We start from the raw sequence: 24,198 nt of genomic DNA, 5'->3' as shown, positions 1-24,198 counted from the left end.
TTGATTTATTTTATATTAAATTTAAACTTTTAAATTTTTCCTAAATTAAAATGTTAGATTTTTTTCAAAAAGAGGGTTTATAGGCCTAATGTTGAGCCCTATCGGTAAGGGTCAGGCTTCAAAATTATGTTAAATTTTAAGTAATCGAGATTTAAGGCCTAAACTCTTAAGAGCCAAGCCTTTAAAGGTCAAGCTCGCCCTGATTCCCTCAAGTAGCACCATAAACTAAGAACTTATTTATTGTATAAAATGTTTTCTCAACTTTTGAAAATGGTAACAACAGTTATTTTTGAAAATTATTGATCAAAAAATAATAAAAAAAGATATCAAAAATTATAAATGATGACCAAAATTATTTTTGAATTTTTGTGTAATTTTTTAATCATTGTTTGTGATTTGTGAATACTTTATGATAAGTTTTTAGTCCTTTTTGTTAATTTTTGAAGTCACTTTCTAATCAACTAATGATCAAATTTAACTTTTATTAATAGCAAGAATAAAGTTAGAAAAACGGACTACTTCAGCCCTAAAGGGCCGACCCTTGACAGGCTCAAGCTCAAAAGGGTTAACCCATTTAAGCTTGAGTTCCTTTTAAAAAGTTCATATATAAAGCCTAGCCCTAAGCATAATAGGCTTAAGGCTAGCACTATGGACTTTGAGCCCTTGTACTCTTTTTTTGTTTTGTTTTTTCAAATTGAAAATACCTCATTTACTTTTCACTTCAACATTAAATCTTTCTTCAATATCAAATTAGATTAGACTAAACAACAATAAGCAATAAACAAACAAACTAAACACAACATAATAAGCAAAAGCAAGTAGCAATAAGCTTAAATAGTCAAATTACAAGTAGATATTATAAGGACGTCTTCTTGTCAGTGCATGAAAGTGGAAAGAACAAATTGCTCAATCTCACAAATCAAGACAAAACAAAACACCCAAGCAAAAAGCAAAATGGTAAAAGGAGGAAAGTTCAAGCATGTGACCAACTGTCATTAAGGGGATGAATGAAGGCTTCGATAAATGAAATTTGGAGACTCACAACAACAAACTCAATGGCTTCAAACAGTACCTGCAGAGTAGAGTGAAGGTGGGACTAAAGGTGAGCAATGGCCTTCGGATTGAGCGTTGATAAGGAGAGATTGATGCAGCATCGCCTCGTCGGCTGTCGTTGACAATGGACTTAGAGACTGAAGCAGAGTGAGGAAGTTGGTGTCGGCAAGCTAAACCGTGACCTATGAGTAATGGCTAGTGAGCAATTGAAAGGTTGACGAGCACTAATCTGAAGGATGAATGAAGAGTAAAGACTTTAGAAGAAATTGCATGAGTTGTGTTGTCGTGGGACGCAAAGGCGAAGACGGCACGAGCGACTAAGCATGACTCTGAATTGTGAGGTGATCAGGGATTCAAGGGAAGGGAATTAACGAATTAATGAATTATTGGGTTGCTACTTGGCTTTTTTTTCCCCTTTCCTTCTTAATAGATTTAGCCATATTGGCTCCACTGCTCTAGTTTTGAAGACAGTCCAAGTCCAAGATGAGGTTCGCAAAGAAGGCATGAAAATAAAAATGTATATATATGCAAGCTTAAATGGGCTGGCCCTCGCCTATTAGGGCCGGCCTGTTTAAATTAGGGCTTAAATGGGTCAACCCATTTAAAATTATTTATTATTTTGGGGTTCTAATTGCAAGCCCAGCTCTCCTATTATACGGGCTTAAATGAGTTGGCCTGATGGACTCGGCCCGTTTTTCCGACTCTAAGCAAGAGGCAAATTGTATCATTTTCAAAAGTTGAGAAAATAATTTGTATAATAAATAAGTTTAAGATATATTTTATTATTTATCCTAAAATTCTGAAGGTAATTTATTAATTCATCCAGTTTATTTTAAAAAATTAAATATTTTAACTTTTGAGGGATTTACAGATCTACTTGATTAAACTATAATGGTTTAATTCAAAAACAGACTATATTAGCCTAATTTAAAATTGATAAAAACTATAGGACCAGTCGATTAATTTTTTTCTCCAACATGTTACTAAAGAATATACTAAAACAAATGCTCGACAAGAGACTTAGGAATGTAGGTGTCTATATAATGAACAACAGCGTAAATTATTCTGTTAATAAAATATTTGATTCTTCTTCTCCTCTTTTTTAAGGAATACTCAATTATAGGGATGTGGTCTGTTGGCAAAAAAAAAAAAAAAACTTAGGAGAACGTGGGTTAGTCACTGCATTCAAATAATTCCTTCGACAATTCTCGAGATGAGTTTCAGGTTTTTTTTTTTTAAATAAGTCAAAGAAATGAGCATCACATATCATTATCTTCTTCACTATTATTTTTCAAGTAGGAATCATGCTCCATCATTACGTCAAAGGTTTTTGGCTACCAAAATAGCATATTACGCTTGTATAATATTGTGCTTATTTCATGGCTTTGTAGTTTCATGATGCTCTTTGGCCAAAAAGTGGTCTAATTTTACATTTCTCCTTTGTTCTTTTCGCCCCTCGATGTCGATTCAAACGCTAAACATGTGGGAGAATCATTTTCCTCAACACTAACGTGACAATCGAACATTAACAATTATGCATCTTCCCCCACATTGATAGTATATCCTCACTCTATTAAGAAATATAAAATATTTTTAATTAAATTTTATTTTTTAATAATATAATTACTTATATTTAAACTAATACTATATTTTTATATATACCCTTATTTAATAAAGTGTTTCACTTTAAAATAAATATAAAATATTTATTTATCAGGGTTTCTTTTGAAAAAAGGTAAATTATATATTAAAATATTAAAAATACTTTATATTTTTAAATATCTAACTCTTAAAAAATATTTTAACATATGAAGTATTTTTTATGCATACAAGTTGAATTAAACTCGAGCATTATCAGCCTAATTACATGTATTTTTTTTTCAAATGACTAGGACCAACATTGATTGGTTATTCTCTTTCCAAATCCAAACTAAAACCAAGTAATTATAAAAAATAACAGTAATAATAATGTCATTATCTTGTAAAATGGGCTTGTCATGCATAACACGGTGAATCAAAACTCAAACCTTGCTAAGAGATATATTCATATCTATTGATTGTAACTTAAATATGATTGTTTCTAATATGAAGATGGCTATAAGCAACAAAAAAATCATTATTTTGGCTTGTTTAATAATGTTAATATAGTTTACCCTATCCTCATTACATGGCACATGTTTTCAAAAAATCTTTGATTCTTAAATAAAACATTTGGCAGTATTAATTACTTTTTTTAAATATTATTTTTATTTAAATTGATTAAATATGAGAAAGAATGAAATAGAAATTTAAAAATTTTCATTTAAATAAAAATAGAATTAAAAATTTATTTTATTTTTAAATAAGATAAATAACTTAATTATTTGTTAATTCTAATGAGGCAATTAGAAACATCCTGTGATAAAAATAGAGGAAGGATTAATTACTCCTGCCCAGTTGTTGTGAAATCCATACTATTCTTTTAAGTAAAAAAGATATCCAAAAATTTTATTTGAGGAGACAGAAGGAGCCTAGTAGTAGGCTAGCATAATGCCACAAAAATAATTGGGCATGTTGACAATAATAAGAAGACAAAATCCAGCAATCAAGGGAAGGCCAGAGAAAGCAACAAATCAATCATAATAGTACAAAATAAAGGGGAAACATTAAAGCCGTTATACCTCAAATATATTTAAATAAAGGGAGGAGTTATGTACTTAATTTTACATACACTAATATATTTATATTTAATTAAATAATAATAAGTAAATTTTAATATATTAATCAAATTAATAATAAAAATTTATCATAGAATATATAATCTATAAAAGATTCATGTATCTTAATTTAATTAATATAGCAAATAAATGTTAATCTTATAAGAATTTGTTATACTTACATTAAAATTTTAAATACCATTGTCTGTACAATTCCAGAGACGATTACATTTTTTTGTTGACCTTGCAGAAACGATTAAATTGATATAATCACCGTCAATATATAGCACGAGGGACCCATTTAGCTAAGGGAAAGATTATTAAGAGGGAGTGAAAAAAGAAAAGAATTGGAAAGTAATGTCACGAATCAAGGCCATAACTTTGGTCTAGTACAGTAAAAATTTGTTAGACCAATGTAATGAAGGGAAGGAGTAAGCGGCAAACACTATACCGTAACGGGGCATTTTCATTCTGTAATGGAAACGACGCCTGGGAAAGTGGCTGTGTGAAGTTTTGTATTTGGTCGGGGCTTCCTCCCATTCCTTCCCGTCTTTCGAGGGAGCGATGAGAACTGCAGACAGAAAAACGACAGGCCTCTCATGCGTCGTTCGTCCTTGAGTCCTTGTTCTCTTCTGACCCGCTCTTCTTTTTAAAGGCCTAGCCCGTGGGCACCAGTCAATCTTTTCGGGTCCTCCACACTCGAATTTCCCGCCTATCTCACACTTTATAGTCCATACACAAGTCTTGAATTTACCAAATTAGGCATCACATATTCACTTTGTATTTGGTTGACTATCGTCCAATGTCAATTTTGTCCTTCTCGCATTTTTTCTTTAATTTTTTGATTATTCAGTTCCAGGGTTAACATCACTCGTCAGTCCATTTCGACATCCAACAAGCGTAATGAGAGTTGAAGGAGCAATTTTTAAGGGTTTAATATAATAATGTAAGACATGCTAACATAATTCCCGTAACTTGATCAAACTTAGATCAAAACAAGCTATGGCTCCAAGAACGCGCTAGACAGTTAGTTCGCCACATAATTGGTCAATTTTGAAGTGATATTTTCTTCCCATCCAGTTTGATGCTTGAGATCTCCTCGTCTAACTAGACTCCCTAACTCTTGCTCACTTTTCGTCAGCAGTTTTTTCTTTTTGGAAATTATCAATTTCATTCCAAAACAATATTTAACAATACATACGAGAGAAAAATAAATAATTATGCTACCATTTCAAAATGTCAGTTGTAGCAGAACATATACAGCTTATACAAACAAGGAAAGAAGATCCTGCAGAGGAATACAGTATTGAAGAAATTCTATTTCCATAGGTCTTGACTCTTGAGTCAAAACTAATAAATATTAGTTTAATTAATAAAGATTTGGCTTATAATTTATGAGAAAGTGAAATCAAATCCTGTTATTAATATAAAGATTTTATTAATGAACTATTTGTAAACATCTTTATGAGTGATATTTGAGTATGGAGTATGTCATTGCCTTAATGGGCTATGTGATCCAACTCAAACTTTTTACACAGCCAAAAAAAAAAATTTACACTTTAGCAGTTAATGACCGCGTAGCTTAGTGTTATGCAAACTTTTCTATATATCTAAAGTTGCAAGCTCAATTCTACTTGTACCTTGATGCCCTACCCATCTAATTAAAAAACAAAATTGCACTTTAACAAAGGTTTCAGTCTTGATTTTTAACACTAGTTACTACATTTTTTTTGAGATTCTTCTATTGCTAGTTAAACATAACTTTTTTTAAAATATACCGGGTGGATTTGAATAGTTGATCTGTACTTATATTTCATTGTACTCTTGCTATTTGAGGTTCATCTAAGGGGCATCTATCAAGGTAGATAAATATTCAAAAGTAATTTTCCTCCCAACTATCTGAAGATTAAGTTTCGTAGCAACTCATTGCCCCCCCCCCAAAAAAAGCTTTGCAGCTTTAAGTAAAATAAAAATATAGCTATATGTTGTACTCATACGAAATGGCTGTCAAATTTGGTGGGGTGCGGGCAACTGTGAGCCCTCCACAAGACTCTGTCGGTGTTCAAGAGGGCTTTTTTTAAAGTAAACAAACAGACACACTGAGTTAATGAGAGATGAACATTCAATAAAATTTATTTCTAAACATATCTCAAGCATATACTCCCTCTAAGTTTATTTATATGACATATTTTATATATAATTTTTGGTCCACAATATGGGACACTTTATAATAATTAAATCATATTTTTTAATTTTATTCTTTTTGATTAGCGTAAAAGTATTTAATATAATTATATTATTATTTAAAATTAAGGATAAAAATAAAATATATATTAATTTTTTATTATATAAAAAATTTAATTTTTTTATTATGTGTGAAATGATTGAAAGTGTTTTATAATAAATTTTGGAAGGACTATGAAAGTAAATGTTCACCTGACATTGAATTAATAGCTTCGAAACTTCTGCTGCTAAAACTTGTAAACTCACAAGATCAATCCTGTTTGTTTGCAGAGCTCGTGATACTCGCAAGGCCGAATAACGTGTCATTTGATCGGCCCATCAGAACCATGTGTCGCTTATTTTAATGGAAATGAAGAACCCATACGAGAAGGCCCATTAATACTGAATTAAGATTGGGTCCATATAATGATTGAGTGGGCCGAACAAGCCCAGTGATGAGAGACCATGGAAGTGGGTGTGTGGAATATAAGAATTTATGGTGCATGCTTGCTGGCATAACGTTGACATTGACAATGGTGAACCATTTAATGGAATAAAATCACAAAAACAATGAAATGAAATTGTAAAAAGAAAAGGAAATACTACAGTAAATGAGTGATTGTAGGATGCCATTGGGCACCCAATTTGACTAAGATGTCCACAACTTATTCATGGACAGTAATGGAAAAAATCCAAGGAGGTGTGTACCATTTAAGGATGGCAAATTCAGTTTTAATCCCTGAAAAAAATACTACCATGAACCTAAATTGCAGTTACAATTACACATTACACACTGTTGTAAAGGATGAGTAATCCTAAGTCTAAAAAGGTAGGTTCACTAAAATATTAACGTCTTAGCACACGCCATATATAAGTTTTTTTTTAATTGAAGGCCGTGGATAAACTATGCTGATTGATAAGATGAGTCATGTCAGTGTATAAAAAATTACAATGACCAAGCAGTGGAATATTAAAAGCATGGACATATAAATTGTTGATATAGACTTGATGAGATAGCCAATTTGTACATTTATCTGCCTCCCTAAAAATGTGATCAAACGTGATTTTCCAATCTCGCGTGTTGAGATCTCTGATTTTATTGATAGTTACAGATAGCAGATGATTAATAGATAACTTATTATGAATTAACGAGAGAGCTTCAGTGTAGTAAGAGTAGGCATTAACTTTATCAAATTTTTCAGCCTAATAAATGCTTAAATCTTCTAACATGCCTATAAACTCAGCTGATCTACTCAGGTAATAACTAAGGTAGTTGGAGTAACCTTTAATCCAATTACCTTAGCTATTCCGAATAAGACCTTCACAACTAGTAGTGTTGTGAATGTTGATGGAGCTACTGGTATCCAGCCTAATCCATCCTTCTTAAGGGGTAGACCATCTAGCTGTTGCTTTATCACCCTTTTAAGACAATAAGTTAATTTTAGTTTGAAGGTACTTGTCTTTGAATATGTCTTGGATGTTGGTGAAAGCAATGTCTCTGTCTTTGATGTCTTCTTTATAATATATATTTTGGCATATTTCTTTCCATATGTTCCAACACATGTGGGCATAAAGTCTTTGCCAAGAAGTTTTCTTTGCACATGCATTACCCGTATCATTCTCTGCATTTCAAATTATCCAATTTTGCAAAGGAAGAAAAAATAGTCTTAAGTTTAGATTGCTTAACTATTTTTATCCAAACCTCTTTAGATTTTTTTACAATCTCTTAATATATGAATGGTAGAATATAAAGAGATACACCAAAAGGAGCATATCCTGATACAAGGATTGCCCTCATTAGAACATGTGAATTTGGGTTGAAGATGATCTCAAATTGCTTTCTAGAGAAAGGATTTAATTTTCTCATAAGTCAGTTATTTCTAAATCTTAGATAGTATCTTGGAGTTGTTGCTGTCACAATGGTTTTTAATAATCTTACACACAGATTTGATGGTAAAGTTATCATTATTAGAAGGCCTCCAATGTATAATATCATCAAATGCATTGGATTTTGGAGGTTAAATGATGGTGACATGGTTAATGATATCTTGATGTAAATATTTGCGTAGTTGTTCAATCTTCCATTTTCTTGTCTCAAAGCAAAAATTAGAGACTTTTGTATGTAAAATAAAATTTGCCTTAAGAAATGCGTACTTTACAAGGGTTTCAAGAAAGGGGCACTATTTATTGAACCAAAATGATATTCGGTCGGTCCCCCTTCCCTACCTTTTAGCCCACATGAGTTATGAATTGATCATAAACTCTACATATATAGGACCAAATATAAGAGCAAGAGTTGGTTTTGCACACCATGGGGATGATAGAGTTTTGGCATTTATATTTATCATGCAAAACTCGAACCCAGAGATAATTAAGCTTTTTAATAATTTCTTGGCAAAGTTTTATGATATAGGCTCTGTTTTGACTTTTCATCTTTTTAAAACTAAGGTCTCCATACTTATTATCCTTGGTGACATAATTCCAAGACAAAAAGTAAAGTTTTTTGAAACCATCAGTAAAATCCTAAAAAAAGTTATATGAGTGAATTTTTATTTTAGATAAGACATTATTAAATAAGAGTATAGGCTGTATAACATAACTAGAAATAGAAAAAAGAATCGATTTTATGGGAACAGCTTTCACTGTAGCACTAAGGTAGCGGCCAACTTTATAAAAGCTATGGGGACTAACTTCAAAATTGATGTAAAATTACAAGGACCAAATCATTATTTTATTAAATCCAGGGGAAACACAGAAGCCAGGGGAATGAGAAAGTAATGTTGAAGCCGGATACGCAAAACCTAACCTAAGCCCTTTTTCCAAGTTGCAGAGGCCAGAGCTGCTTAGTATTTCAGTACCAGTAACAAAATTTGAGCCTTCAATTTGATACTTCGAAGATACTGGCAGCAAATCAGCAGAGATGGCTGCCACTGCTAGCGTAGGCAGAAAGAAGCTCACAGTGACGGCTCTCTGCAAACACTTTTCTTTAAATCCTGTAAGTCGAAGCTCACTGTTTTTAGCTGTAATTTTTCAGTATGCTTTCATTGCCATTGACGGGTTTTATATACATTTCTCAAATTTGTATACTTTATTTTTCGATTTTCAACTGGTCTCGTTAAGGTTTACCAGAGTATAGAAACGTTTTTTTATTTCAAGGCCTTTGCCCTTTTGTTGTTGATTGCTCCTCTAATAATTGGCAACATGTAAAGTTATTAATTGCATATGAGCATATTTTGAAAAAACCATTTGGGATTGCTTCAATGGGCAGGAGCAGTTTGGTGTAATCAATAGGACTTTACGGGGATGCATGCGTGTTCCCTCGTGCATTTTCATTGATTTGCGCTTCTTTGAGGAAATCTGGATGCTACAATAACAACAAGCTTTATCCCTATGGGTTGATTATATGAATTTTACGATGTCATTGTGTTATATTTTCATTTATACCTAAATTTCTAAGAAGACCAGAATATCATCTTCCCTTCTAATTTTGCCCCAATTGAAGATCGGAATTTTGCTTTACCTGCTAATTTTTCCCCAATTATATCTACATCTATATATCTTATAAATTTGCTGGGATTCATAGGCTGAAAAAAAATGCGAATTGTTTTATGTGGATTGGACTGCCATGTACAAGTCCTAATCTAATTTTGCTTTATATTGAAATAAAAAATTTAAAATCAACATGTTTATGAACATATATTCCTTATTTGAAGTATTTAGTTATTGTATTCCTATGTCCTTGTCTTCACTGCACACCCCTATTTGACACATTGAAATTTGTATGCTTGCTAGCAAAACGTTGCTCAAAATTAGATATTTGAATTCTAACTGGGGAGTAGAAATATTAGCAAGTTTTTCTTTTGATTCTGAAGAATGAATCTTTTGGCAAATTGCCTGCTTTATCTTTCAATGCAGAATGTTATTCCAGCTGATGGTTTAGAAAGCGATGTCAAGAGTCTTTACTTAAACATCTCAAAGGCATCAGGACACGCGTTCAATGACAGTAATGAGGTAAATGGTTTTTCCTGCATTTACTAATAATTAAACTATTAACACATTCAATTTCTATGTGAATTCTCTAATGCCAGCCAATGATAAATTTTGCACTGGTCTTTGAAGTTTGGGGTATATCTATAGCTGCGTATGCAAGTTAATAGGCCATTAATGTCATTAGCAGTTTAAATTGCTTACCTTTCTCTTCCCTCTTTCCATCTTGCCATCGCTTGGCTACAGTGAAGCACCTTATTCATCAGAAATCATGCATGGTTTTTGAGTAATGATATCCAGTATTGGATTGGAATCTAAATTATAATATACTTCACAGAAGGTTAATCTTGGCAACTTGTTTAATTTGATTTCTTACCGTTAATACATTTTTGACTTGTAGGTGATGAAATGGATAGCATTTGCAGAAGCTTTTCCTGAAACCCCTGAACCCTCTTTTGAGGTTCTCAAGGGTTTAAATGACGAACTGTCTGGAAAGTCTGTGCTTTTAGGCAATGGTTTGAAACCATCTGAAGCTGATGTTATAGTTTTTTCTGCTGTTCATTCTTCCTTGGTATGCATCATGCTGTTCCCCCCCCCCTTAAGATGACTCCCCCATACCCTAAAATTGGTTGGTTGGACCTTTTTTTTCTCTTTCTAGCCCTCATAAAAAAAAAAAAGGAACTCATGATTTACTGGCACAATAAGGGAGAAATTCAGCATGGAAAAAATGCTTATATTCTGAGTATTGAAGTTAATATCTAATGAAGTTTTAGTGGATGCTTATTGCCAGACCACCCTTTCGGAGACAAACAGAGAAAAACTTCCACATGTGTTGAGATGGGTGGATTACATTCAGGTATATTCTACAGGTTAAGTTTGGCTGTGTCCAAATTGCTACTTGCATGTTTCAGGAACTGGACCATTTTGCAATTAAATCATACACAATATTTCCTGGTGATTGGTATTACTTTCTTCTGTGTAATTTGATGTCTTGATAATTCATAATATTAAATAAAATATGCGGCAATAGCTAAACTCTCTCTGCACCCTGCATGATATTTATTTTCCTTTACGTATTTCCGTTGCAAAAGAAAAGTATTGGATAGAAAATTATTGAAAGACCTAAATACAAGGAATTGGGAAGTTGTAATGAAGCTTGATTGGGATATGATAGCACAAGGAGGAGGTATATTGTTTGGAAATAGACTTAGTTCCGAGTTATTTGACTCCATAGTAGCATCTTGTGTATCAGTGTATGTTAACTTTGTACATTTAGAAGTTCATAATTTGAGACTATGATTTATGCTGGTTAGCATGTCATAGGATGATTTGGTATGCATTCCGTATTAGCTCTAAGGATGTCTTTTGTACTGCATAAATTAAAGCTTTTGCATCTTCATATTTCTTCTGTCGTGATCTTAACCATAGCTGTATGTTCTTGATTGAATGTTATTCACTTTTCAGCACAAAGAGGATTTTGCAGATTTATTTGAGAAAATATTGCTGCGGGTAGCTGAATTTGAGCCTCTGGTCAGCCATCATTCTCTTATTTGTTTGTTAGTCATTTTTCCATAGGCTCAACAAAGCTTGATCCTCAATTTGTTCAGGTGTATAAATTCCTGAAGTACAACCTCTGTACTTCGTATTGGCAAATTCTACTGCTTTAAATTTTAAAACTGCATAGTTGTAAGCAGAGAATCTGTAATTTTTCACTTCAACTTAATGGCATATAATCTAGGACAGCAGTTCTAAATATTCTGACTGATGACAATGGCATCTGCTAGTTTGTTTTAAATGCTCTGTTATGCATAATAAGACATGTATTTGATTACATGTAAAATCTTACGGGGGCTGACCTTTCCAATTTTCCTTATATGATTTTATTTTGCAGATAGCAAAACCTGTATCAGCTGCTGAAACTGATTCAAAAGAATCAAAAGCAAAAAAGACCGAGGAAAGCACTAAGAATGTAAACAAACCAGGAATAGAAGTAAGCACAGATAAGAGCAGCAAAGTTGAGGCAAGTTATTATTATTTTTAATATTCCCAGATTGGACTTCTTTTATGTGACAACATATTTTGTTTTATTTTATTTTTTCCGCTACTAGATAGCCTAGTTGAGGAGACCTTACAGCATAAAGTATTAATCATAATAGTGATAAAAAAAGCCACATTAATGTACAAAAAATTATAGGCTAGTTGAATTTGTGAATGCTGCTTTGATGGAAATTGGAATCTGTACTTTATGTATATGAAAAAATTGCATTATAAAATTGAGCATTTTGTTAAAATTCAACACAATACGAAGGATTAATCAATGTGCATGATCAAGAACAATGGAAACCTTTTCATTGATGATTCTTGGTCAAGGTTTTCTGTCTATAATTGCAATTCCTGCTATAAATTCCTTGTGCCGTTGGAGTTGTATCCTGATTCCTGATTGAGTTATTGCACTGACTTTTGAACTCATTTCCTTTCTATTTTGAACTTGAAGGAAAAGGTAACAGGAGACAAGGATGTGACTAAGAAAAAGGCAACAGGAGACAAGGATGCTGCTAAAGGGAATACAAAACCTGCTCAAACAGAGGCATTAGAGAAAGATAAAGAACTTAGTGTCAGCTTGCTAAATATTCAGGTCGGACTAATTCTTAAAGCATGGAAGCATCCATCAGCTGACAGGTACTCTTGCAAAATTATCTTGTAAAAAAAAAAAAAAATCTCATGATAAATTTATTCACTCTGTTAATGTTTAATATGTTTGGGTCCTATTTACAACTTATATATTTAAATTAAATTAACGAACTTGATGCAGTTTGTTAGTTGAGGAGATAGACGTTGGGGAAGCCAAATTGCGGCAGGTTGTCAGTGGATTGGCAAAGTATTGCAGTCCTGATGAGTTGACGGTAATATGGTTTCCTGACCTAGTGTTACACCATCAGATCTAATTAGTTTGAGTTGCGACTATGTACCTTTTGGATTTGTTGATCAAGTCCTAATCTTATGGTCCTGATTTCTTTGTGCTCCACAGAACCGTCGTGTTGTACTTGTTACAAATGTCAAACCTGGAAAACTACGCGATGTTATGTCAGAGGGACTGGTATTTGTCCTAATAAATTATGCTTATCTTTTGCTACATTAATTAAATTACGTTGCCTTGTGTTTCTTGTGATGTTTGAATGGCGGTGCCTGCATTGTATTCCCATTTCTCAGGTCCTATGTGCTTCTAACGAAGATCACACTGTTGTGGAGCCATTGCTCCCTCCAGAAGGCGCTAAAATTGGAGAACGTGTTTTGTTTTCTGGGTAAGCTTGCTTAGAATTCTTGAACATGCAGGCACTCATTTCCTACTTGAGTAGCATATTTTATTCTGTGGATATAGTATTGTAAGTCAATGTGTCTGGAACATGCCATGGATGTGAGCTAGGTAGTTCAAAGTTTGCCAGTTGCCGGTAGTCATTAGGAGCTTCTGGGCTTGGCTACTTGCAAATTCTTTTAACATTTCTATTTTTTCTTTTTGAATAATGACTGGCTATAACTGGAACACATTTGTGGATGGCCATATTCATGTTGTAGTAATGATCACATTTGATCTTTTGTGAAGTATTCTTAAAATGTTCGCAGCTGCTGAAAAAGTTTCGCCTTTGTAGCATAACCAAGGTTGACAAACTATTTCGTCATATTCAAAAAGTTGGGTTGGGTTGATTATAGTGCTCTGGACGAGGTTTAATTCTGAGATTATTTACTGTACACTGATTTGTTCATTTCTGTAATTCAGGATTGATGGGAAGCCAGAAGATGTACTTAACCCAAAGAAGAAACAGCTGGAGAAGGTCACACCGGTATTCTCTCAAGCCTTCTAACTCTGGAAAATTTGTTGGATCTATATTCAAGTGTCTGTCATGAGGTTCTTCAATTAAAATGATGGCACACTGAGAATCTTTTCTAAAGCAATCAACCATGTAGGGTGTATTGGGTAAAAGCACTACAAAATTTAATTGAAAGAACTAAGAGTCTAAAAACACAAACTAGAGGATTTTTGCTGTTATAACATGCTTAGGATGTTGAGAAGAGGCGGTGTGGGTGTTTTGTGATGCAGAATCTTTTCACTGACGAAAAGGGAGTGGCCACGTTCAAGGGAATACCTTTCATGACGTCAGGTGGACCATGTACTTCTTCCATTCCCAGAGCTTCTATAAAATAATATTGAAGATGAGGATAAGATGATGATGATGAAGGCACTTGTTTATTTATTTAGCCTTGGTGACCATCCAGAGGCTGTACCTATCATTTATCACAAAGTGTTTCAAATTTTGAGCAAAGCGAAACCAAGAAGTCCAAGTGGGTAACATGTTCATCTCAGTTCCAGTTTGTACGACATGCATCTTCTCTAAGGCTGATGTCTTTCACTCTGGCCCTTCTGTACCATCTTGTTTTAGAGTGAAACCAGTACCAAAAGAAATATTTTTTTAACAATATTAATTAATATTTGGATCATGTTTCTGATTTTTATTTGATTGTGGATATTTTTGTTTTATGAGGTTGTGTCTGTTCTTTTTCCAGGTTGTTATATAATTGAGAATCAATCTACTGATCACGTTTACTTTTAATTTTAGGACTTAAATGAATGTTTCAAAATTTTTTTAATGTAAATAACTCTACTGCTTATTATCTTGCTAACTAAAACCTGTGTCACATAACGATGGGATCATGCAATTGGGATTTAAAACTTTCAAAATATAAGGTTTATTTTGTGGCAGAATTTTTAAAGACTGTCTTTTTGCTTGGAATATTTTTTGTTTGTTAAATTGCCAATTGATTAAGGACAGGTGTTAACACACCTATTAGTTCAAAAAGAGTTTGTTATCAAATTAGAAAAATGAGAATTATTTGTGTATGATGTTTGAAATTTAGATGATTATAGGAGTTATCCGCCACCCAAAAAATACACCTATGAAATTAAAAAAGGATTTAAATTAGTACTTCCTTCTGTCCTTTCTACATTGACTTGTTAATTACTTATTTATGTAGATTAAAAATTTAGTTAAAATTAATTGAAGCCTTTAAAATTTCAAAATTACCTTGAATGAAACTCATTAATTATAATAGATTGTTTAGTTAGCAAAGAGTTTGTTTAATTAACTAAGAAATACCAACGCAAATGATATTTTAAAAAAAAATGATAGAATTGCAAATAAGTATCAATACAACACAGTTAAATATCACAATGTCTTATCATTTTTATTATTAAGTTATCAATAGACTTCATAGTATTTAAATGTGATATGTGGAACCTTAGAGTAATTTTTTTAAAAAATTAACACCAGAGATAGGAGTCTTATATTAAGAATCACAGAAAATGGTATCATAATCAATGTTTTTAAAATCAGACTGGATATTGAATTGAAAAGTCAGCAGTTCATGGTTCATATGGTTCAATCGGGTTGAACCAATGATCAAATCGATAACATAATAATTAAATTAAAAAATTATATATATATAATAATAATAATAATCTAAATATAAGAAATACATATGAAATTACTACTTAACTTAAAAAATTAAATATTTTAAGTATATCATGACTTAATAAGTCACATGATATAACATTATATCAAATGATTAAAAAAATTAATCATTTTTTAAAAAATTTTGATGAAAAATAAAAAAAATTTGAACAATCCGGTTTTTAAAAATCGGATCTGGTTCCTGGGTTGATTGTCGATTCGAAATGGCCCAACCCGACTCAACCCTAAAATGATTTTTTTATATGAACCAAATTGAAATCCAGACCGATCGACGCTTCGAACGTCCGAGTCGATTTTAAAAACACTGATCATAATAAGACAAAAGGTAGTATAGTATTGAAACTGAGGCTTCTTTCTTGAATTTTTTTTAGTTGTCTTGAGTTTTGGTTATGTTCTCAAATGCACACAAAGTAACACATTTTATGTGCATATGGAGGAGACATGATTGTGTGGTCAGGACCTTTTGATTTGAAGAAAATCCCAATCCTGTATTGATTCCAACCTAAAGAAGACAGGATCATTGACTTGAAAGCAATACTAATCCAAAATAGGTCCATCACATGACCAGAGAGGAGCCATTGGGTCGAATCTGATGCGGTTGGAAAGAATAAAGTAGACAGCCAAACAGGAAATGTGTGAAAGACAATTGAGTTGATGCATCTTCCAATGAATCTTTGGGGAATCTCTCTCTGTCATTTTGCAGCGCTACTTTCTGAGGTACATGCTACAATGCTATCCATCTTCTCACTTCCATTTATAATGCAGATTTTAAAAAAATTTTTTTGCCTCATTCATAAATCATGATATAATTTTTTAAATAATATTTTTAAAATTATTTTTTATAAAAAATATGACATTATTTTTTAAATTAATTATATACAAATATATTTAAAAATTTATATTTTTATATTTTTTTATTTTCTTTACATTAGTATTAACGAGATTAGTATAAATGATTTATAAAAAAAATTAAAATAGTATAAACTAATTTGATATCATTCATGCTTCTTCTTCTTCTAGTTTTTCTAATTTGTACATATTACTAGAGAAAAAAAAATATTGCATGTGTTGTTTGAAATTTAGAAGATGTGATACAAGTAATTTTTGCCGGGATCAAACGAAAACGGAATTTTCTTTGCATTTGTTGGTTGCAAATATGCAACATGCGTTAGGTAAAGTGGAAGTATAACCATTGAATTCTCTGGGTTGCGCAATAAATTAAAGAATTAAAGCAGTAATTAACATTTAAGGATTTGAATATTACAAAATTCATAGTTAAAAAACTAATAATTAAAATCGAAACTATAAAATTCACCCAAAAAATACAACCTATAAAAATAATTTACAGTAATTTTTTTAGAAAATTAGCAATTAACATTACAAGATTTAAAATTATAAATTTTTCCTCATATAATAATATTTATATTCAAGAAGTCGTTTGGTATTTATAAAGCGATATTTTTTTCTTGTATAAATATTTCAGCATTTGATAGATACTTTATTCAACAATTGCTATTTTGTATTCCCACTAGCCTAGTTTATAAGAGAATTTTAGATAAAATATTATATATTAATAAAGATTATTAAATATATTTTATAATTTTATTTTTTAAAAATAAAAATAAAAATTTTCAAAATATTTTTTCTTTAATAACCTTAAAGAAATAGAATATAATAAGGAGGGCATGCTAATATTAAAAATATATATTTAATGAAACTTTATTTTGAATAAATTGTTTTATATTTCAGGACATCAAATCAATTCCAAAAATTACATCATAAGCTGGCCAAGGGAGTATTATTTTCCAGCGAGCAATGTAAAACAGTTTTTTTATTTCAAAAACTCTTGTGATCTCAAAAGTATCAAATTACTTCGTTTTCCCTTCTTTGTATCAAGAAATCTATAATGGAAGTTAAAAAAAGAAAAAACATGAGCCCCTAAACCAATAAAAAAAGATTATAATTTTGGAAAATATGAATAAAAATTTTAAAAATATCAATAATAATATGAAAGAGATCTTAACTTTTAAGATATTCAACAACTAATTTTGCAAACTTGGTTCATTCCATAGTACTTTCTCAAAATCAAAACTCACTCGCTTAAGTGTTCATTCCATAGTACTATTTTATATTCTGTTTAAGAATATAAAATATTTTTTAAAAAATTAAATATTAAAAAATATATTTTTAATTTTTAAAATGTAATTATTATTTTTTTAAAAAATATCTTTATTGATGAATAACTTTATATTTATTATAGAATATTTAATAGAGATAAATATAAAAAGATATGATTAATTTAAAAGTAAGTAAGTATTTTATTGAGAGGTAAAATTTTATTAAAAATATTTTATATTTTTAAACGGAGGGAGTATTAGAAATGTTCAATTTGGACTTGTCTTGATTGGTCCAATATCATTCCGATCATATTAGGATAGGTATTGTCCCAGTTCGAAAATAATAAGGATAGGATTTTATGAGATGGGATAGGAAAGGGATCGGGACGAGACAGGATACGGGATTACCATCAGGACGTCTTATCTCGTCCCGAATATTATATATATTATTTTTTATTTTAAATATATTAATTATATTAATATAATTTATATTTCTATTAGTTATATCAATTATAATTTCAATACTTGCAATTCTTATTTAAAATTAAAATTTTTTTATATTGATAATTTTAATGACATGGAGTAAACATGCTGATATATTTCTTCATAATATATTAATTATATTAATATAATTTATTTTTATATTTATCTATTTAATAAATTTTATTTATATCTTATTTCTTGCTTTATTTTTAAAAGAATAATTAGCTTAGTACATATTCACTAAAGTAGAATAACAATGATTTGATATTGTGTTTGACTTGTCTGTTATTGCTACTCTTATAGCCTAAAAATCACTTGTATTTGCTATTATAGTGTGTAGTTGTTATTAATGTAATTCAATAATTAACTTTAAATTGTTGTAATTTATGTACTTTTGTTGTTTTGATTTTAAAATTAATAAATTATATAATTTAAAATTTTAATGAACGTTATTACTTAAATTTTTTTAATATTATTCAATTTATCAGGACGATAAAACATCTTGATTTTATCCTAATTTTATTTTAATTTTTAATAAAATAGGATACAAAAATAAAATTTAATTTTAATTTTTTTTAAAATGGGATAAGTGTCTCAATCCCATTCTTTGAACACTATGAAAGTATAATATTAGAATCTCAAGTCACGTCAAACTGTGCAAACAGTAGAGAGTTCCCAGTCACATTACAGCTTGACTTTCCTTCCCTATGTCACAATGTCATTTCTTTCGTCTCTTCAACTCTCTCTGGCTTTTATCTTTCCTCGTATAGAAACATGCACAACCATTCGTCACGTACTTATTTGACCTACTAATGTCATCGACATCGCCTCTCTACCGTGCAGAATCCAACCCCAGGAACGAATCTAACCGTCACTTCAACTCCAAGTCAAGCACAGAACCTTCATTATTATACACTTTTCAAGCTCATTCATCAAGTTTTTAATTTATATGTAGTAAATAATGTGATGTGAGGGACATGCTGAATGTCAATGATGATGATGAGTGTGTATGCTGGTGAGATACAAGTTGTGACGAGAAATTTGTTGATTTGCTGGTCAACCTAATATTTTGATTATGACTGTGTTTGACATAAGCGCTGACACGTTCAGAAAGAGCACTCGAACAAGGGTTTGATTCTCTTCACGTTTTGGGGTTGTAAAGTGAACTTCATGACACAAATGTGTGAGTGTTTCTATCTTTTTCATTGTACATTGATGACACAATCACAGGATGCTGCACTTGGATTTTATTCTCCAGCTCATGACGCTGTCCCTGCAATTTATGTACTCTCAATGGCATAAGGTGAGTCAGGAAAGGAAAGGAAAATAGAGTCCAGAATTTCTTGATTTCCAAACGCGTGGATTTTTTTTCCCCCTTTTCATTTTCTGTTTGCACCCATATCTTATCAGATGCAATTTCCGTCTTGAAATCAAACTCTTTCGTTTCTGCAGATTCTGTCCAGCAAGGAAGGTCAGCAATTTACAATCTGATTTTCATTTGGGTTAGAATCTATTCGCAGTATTTTGTCCCAAAAGCTTTGATTTATTCCAAACCTCTCGTATCAAAGGTGACTAAGCAAAGAACCTCTAAGAATAAAGGCTTTCCTGAACTTTTGAGTCTTAAAAATGAAATCAATTACTTGATTGCAAATGAAGTTGCATTCTTGGCGAGATACTCATATCATTAAACTTATTTGCTTACAAAGACGATCTTTTATCAATACCTGGATATGGGCAAATTCATGTGTGTGTGTGTGTGTGTTTTTTGATGATTCAGAAATAATAATAGTGCTTGGCTTAAAAGAAGTGCCTAGGGGTGAGGATTCTCAAAAATGAATGCAAAGACTGCAGATACCGATTCGGATATCTCGTCAAGACAGAAATGAAAGAAACTATAAATGGGGGAGAGAGAAAGAGTGGGTTAGGACTGAATCAAATCTCATAGACACCCCAAAAGGATCACGAAATATCTGTGACTTGATATTATGTATCTCTGTCTCTCTCGTCTACTTTCTCTCTCCCCCTCTGGTTTTCTCAAATTCCTCTGCTACCAACCATTTTGGATTTCATAGGCATTTACTCTGTATATATACCACCACCTCGTTCCCTTCATACATCTCTTGTGACTTTCAAGTTTGTTTGCTGTCATGTTCCTTTCTCTCTTTATTATAGGCCTGTCAGAGAAGAAATAAGCGTCTTGTTTTTATCTTGGTCCTCCTGCAATTAATACACTTGCAGTCCCCTCCTTCATTTTAACTGCGTTTATTACCTCCAGAAGCAGACCTTCCTCCTCCTCCTCCTCCTTTGTTATCTGTGTTAGTAAGATTAAAAAAAAAATATATGGCTTCTTCTTCCTCCTCACCAAATTGGGTCATGGAAAATGGTGTTATGCCCCACGTTTTAGCTGTTGATGACAACCTCATTGACCGCAAACTTGTTGAGAAGCTCCTCAAGAATTCTTCTTGCAAAGGTACACACACACACACACACACACACACACACAAAAGCACTGTAAGTTCTAAACTCTCCCAGAAACACTCTTGGTGTTTAGTTTTTCAGCCATTTGCAACTATAATGGCTATTTGCCTGCAGTGACAACTGCCGAAAATGGACCGAGGGCATTGGAGTTTCTGGGACTGGCAAGTGATGAAGAAGACACCTTGAAGGGCACTGTAAGTGACTCATGTTCTATTTTCATCGTAGCCATACTATTATCCATTTCACCATACTGATAATGAAATGCTTCTTGTAGGGATCCAAAGTGAATATGATTATCACAGACTACTGTATGCCTGGGATGACAGGATATGAGCTGCTTAAGAAAATAAAGGTATCTAAGAGGGTATGACTATGACAGAAAATGAGATATTTTGTCAGTGACAGTTTTTTAACATTAACAGCCACAATCTGTTTTACTTTTGAAAACAGAAATCATCAATCATGAAGGAGGTTCCAGTGGTGATCATGTCATCTGAGAACATCCCAACAAGGGTGAACAAGTCAGTCTGCCTCTAACTACATTCTACAGATGATGTTAGTGCCTGTGTATGTTATTGGTGCTCTGACTGTTCTATGTTGTTTGTGAAAAGGTGCTTGGAGGAAGGTGCTCAGATGTTCATCCAAAAGCCCCTCAAGCAATCTGATGTAAAGAAGCTGACATGTCAACTAACGAATTGCAGAGGCTAGAGGACTTCCTTTTTGTTTTGTTCTTTTTTTTTTTTGTGTGTGTGTTTGTGTAAATTTTGAAAAGGGGCCATTTACCTTCACATCAGGGTTCAATCTTGTGGCTTAGCTGGTTTAGGTAGGAGAACGAAGATCATTGTTTTGAGGATGTTGTCTTGTCTTCTTCGTTTCATTTGGTACATACCAGCTAATTTTTCCTGGCACATATTTCGCCATTTTTCAGTTCATGAACTGTTTGGCGATTTTTCAGGAAGTTAGAATTATCATTGAAAAACAGAATTAGATCACACAAAACTCTTCTTGCTGGAGGAAAAATGGGCGTTATGACAGACGTTTCCACTTGATGAAACTGAAAGGTAGGCAAAAACCAAAGGATATGGCAGAATTACTGGAACCAGAAATATATGTGTATGTTGTTCGTAGAAGTTCCAAATTGCACATTAAAAAGAAGCCATCAAGTATAAACGAAACTCTTATATATATATATATATATATATATAGATATTGACAATTGCAAATACAATTATTCAAAACAAGCTCAGAACCATATATGGAAGTGCCATTTTTCCTTCTTCCCCCCGCCTCCCACCCCAAGGTGCCAAAAACAAGAAGGGAAGCTAAAAGAAACCAGTGATGCTGTTATTCAAAACAATGGAGCAATCAAGCAATCTGGGTAATGGGGTGGAGCCTGGACACTAAAATGAATTAGGATTCATACTCCATAATCACCAATTGAAGCGTCTGGGATGGTGGCGGCGATGTCTATGTTCATCCAAACCAGTACACTGTACAACAGGGTAACAACACACAAACATGCACCTTCCGATTCCTCGGAACACAGTGGATACAGCATGACGGGGACACCCACAATATGCCTTCAATCTCTTGCGCCTGCTCTTCCTTCCTTTGCCACTGCCTTCACGGCGATCCATCCTGAAAAATTAGCAGATACCCAGAAATGGGATTTCTCTGTTATAGCCAAAGATAGCAGCTTTGAATCGGATCTCTACCTTCAAGAGCTTGAAATTGCAGCAGCAGCTGAAGCAGTTGGTGGTAGAGAATGAATGAATGAATACAAGAAAGGTAATACGGTGGGGGAAAAGATTGATTCTGGAAGGAAAATATATTTAATGGAGAATATTCGATTTTAAAGGCTTCTTCTAAGGGAGGAAGCAAAGTTGATGTCAAGTTTTGTGTGAGGTCTAGTTGTACCTGGTTGTGGTTTAGTTGCTGCTATTTTGGACGCTTTTACGCCGCGTTTGGTCTTCGACGCCACTATCATTGTCTTTTTCTTCGGCCTTGCTTGCTTGGCTCTGCCAATGGCCAAACACAATCAAGTCGTCCACTGTGTCCCATTTTGTTATTTTGTTTTCTCTCTGTTTCTCTGATTTCCCTCATTTTCCTTTTTAAAAGAGAAAATCTCATCAGTGTTTTATGTGGGGGATGGTTAGCTCGTGGCTGCCTCCAATTAAGCCTTGGATTCAATTAGGCAAACGGAAAATTATGTGGAACACCCCAATCAGGTTACACGTAGCCCAATAAAAGAGGAGTTTTTATTTGTCTTTATTGTATTTTATCACGTACTCTTAAATTAATTTCGTCCAAGAATTGTTTATCACGAAATTCCATATATTTAATATTCTCCAATTTTAATTATAATGCAAAGTTTTAAGACCATAGAATGAAAATCCAAATCAACTTTTTTGATTGAATTGATAAATCATTAAATCAATAAGTGTCTTGACAAATTTAATAAAATAATTTGTTTATTATTAATTTGATTATAGTTTGATTGTTGTTTTGACCATTAATCTTTGAATTAATGTTTTGACTAATTCAATAGCTAATCCAATTTTTAATACGTTCTTTAAAACTTCTATTTGATCTTAAATATATAATAAAGATGCTGTGGTTTTTTTTTTTTTCAACATTGCCCCTCTTTAAATGTACCAAGTTATAATTTATAGACACATTTTAGTGTGGACATTAATTTTAGTGAAGAGCAAGATTAAAAAATCCTAATTTTTTTTAAAAATTTAAAGATATTAATTATCATTTCTTAAAAATTGTAAAGTTAATTAATTTTTTTATAATTAATTATGAAAAAATTGACCATAAGAACATGATTGTGTTTGGATAAATTTTTAAAAATTAATTTAAAAAAAACTGAGAGTCTTTTTTATACCATTGAATATATAGTCAAATTCAAATTGTGTGGGCGTGGATGTCACATGTATTTCAAATTGTGCAAAGAACAATTTGGCCCGTCATGTATCTTTAAAGAGTGGACAGGTAATTGCAATTCATGACAATATTTAAATTAAATTGAAAACTTAGTAAAAGATTAGGGAGTGTTTAGTTGGAGGGGAAAAGATTTTGCCTTCTATCTTTTGTTTGGTTTAAAAAATTGGAGAGGAGGGAAGGAAAATTTTTTTAACATCTCCCCTCCAAACTCTCCCCTCCAAATTAGGGGGAGTGGGACAAGAAGAGTAAAGTTTTTCATACCCTGATCAAAATATCTTTAAAAAATACAGATATACTTTTTTAATATTTCAACACAAGTAAAATAAAAATAAAATTATTTATATATAATTATTTTTCCTCTCGTTTCCTCCCATCCCCTTCCTTTCTAAACCAAATAAGGCAATACCAAACATATTCTACAAGATTAGAAAAGTTGGAATTTGAGGGGGAAAAAAAAGAATTCAATTGAATTAACACGACTTTCAAATTAATTATTCCAAATGACACTTTACGTGAAGTTAATTTCATGGGTTAAAAATATGATAGTGATATAAAAATCAAATGCTACACAAAAACAGAGATTGTTGCGGTCGGAAGGAGGTAAAAGCCATAATCAGCGGTGCTATTAAACTTGGTCCCCCTTAGTTACCAACTTACAGCACATGACAGTCAAGATGCCAATATATA

General features: G+C 32.1%; 2 protein-coding genes across 2 annotated transcripts; both read left to right on the top strand.

The window, feature by feature from the left end:
* Window positions 1-8,694: 8,694 nt before the first annotated feature.
* LOC129298254 (tRNA-aminoacylation cofactor arc1) lies at window positions 8,695-14,493 on the top strand. Its single transcript, XM_054936641.1, has 12 exons — window positions 8,695-8,967; window positions 9,888-9,983; window positions 10,360-10,530; window positions 10,750-10,815; window positions 11,424-11,489; window positions 11,851-11,979; window positions 12,454-12,638; window positions 12,772-12,862; window positions 12,988-13,056; window positions 13,170-13,261; window positions 13,735-13,798; window positions 14,056-14,493. Exons 1-12 carry the CDS (start codon window positions 8,893-8,895, stop codon window positions 14,158-14,160), a joined length of 1,209 nt encoding a protein of 402 aa, XP_054792616.1. The 5' UTR covers window positions 8,695-8,892; the 3' UTR covers window positions 14,161-14,493.
* A 5,499-nt stretch (window positions 14,494-19,992) lies between these two features.
* On the top strand, window positions 19,993-21,808 carry LOC129301609 (two-component response regulator ARR17-like). Its single transcript, XM_054940165.1, has 5 exons — window positions 19,993-20,554; window positions 20,677-20,756; window positions 20,837-20,914; window positions 21,013-21,083; window positions 21,174-21,808. Exons 1-5 carry the CDS (start codon window positions 20,425-20,427, stop codon window positions 21,268-21,270), a joined length of 456 nt encoding a protein of 151 aa, XP_054796140.1. The 5' UTR covers window positions 19,993-20,424; the 3' UTR covers window positions 21,271-21,808.
* The last annotated feature ends 2,390 nt before the right edge of the window (window positions 21,809-24,198 follow it).

Source organism: Prosopis cineraria, unplaced genomic scaffold, assembly GCF_029017545.1.
Source record: "Prosopis cineraria cultivar Desert tree isolate PC_DT_omini unplaced genomic scaffold, ASM2901754v1 PC2, whole genome shotgun sequence".
NCBI classification, from domain to species: domain Eukaryota; kingdom Viridiplantae; phylum Streptophyta; class Magnoliopsida; order Fabales; family Fabaceae; genus Prosopis; species Prosopis cineraria.
The sequence above is the reverse complement of the archived record's forward strand: the minus strand, read 5'-3'. Positions and strand labels throughout refer to the sequence as shown.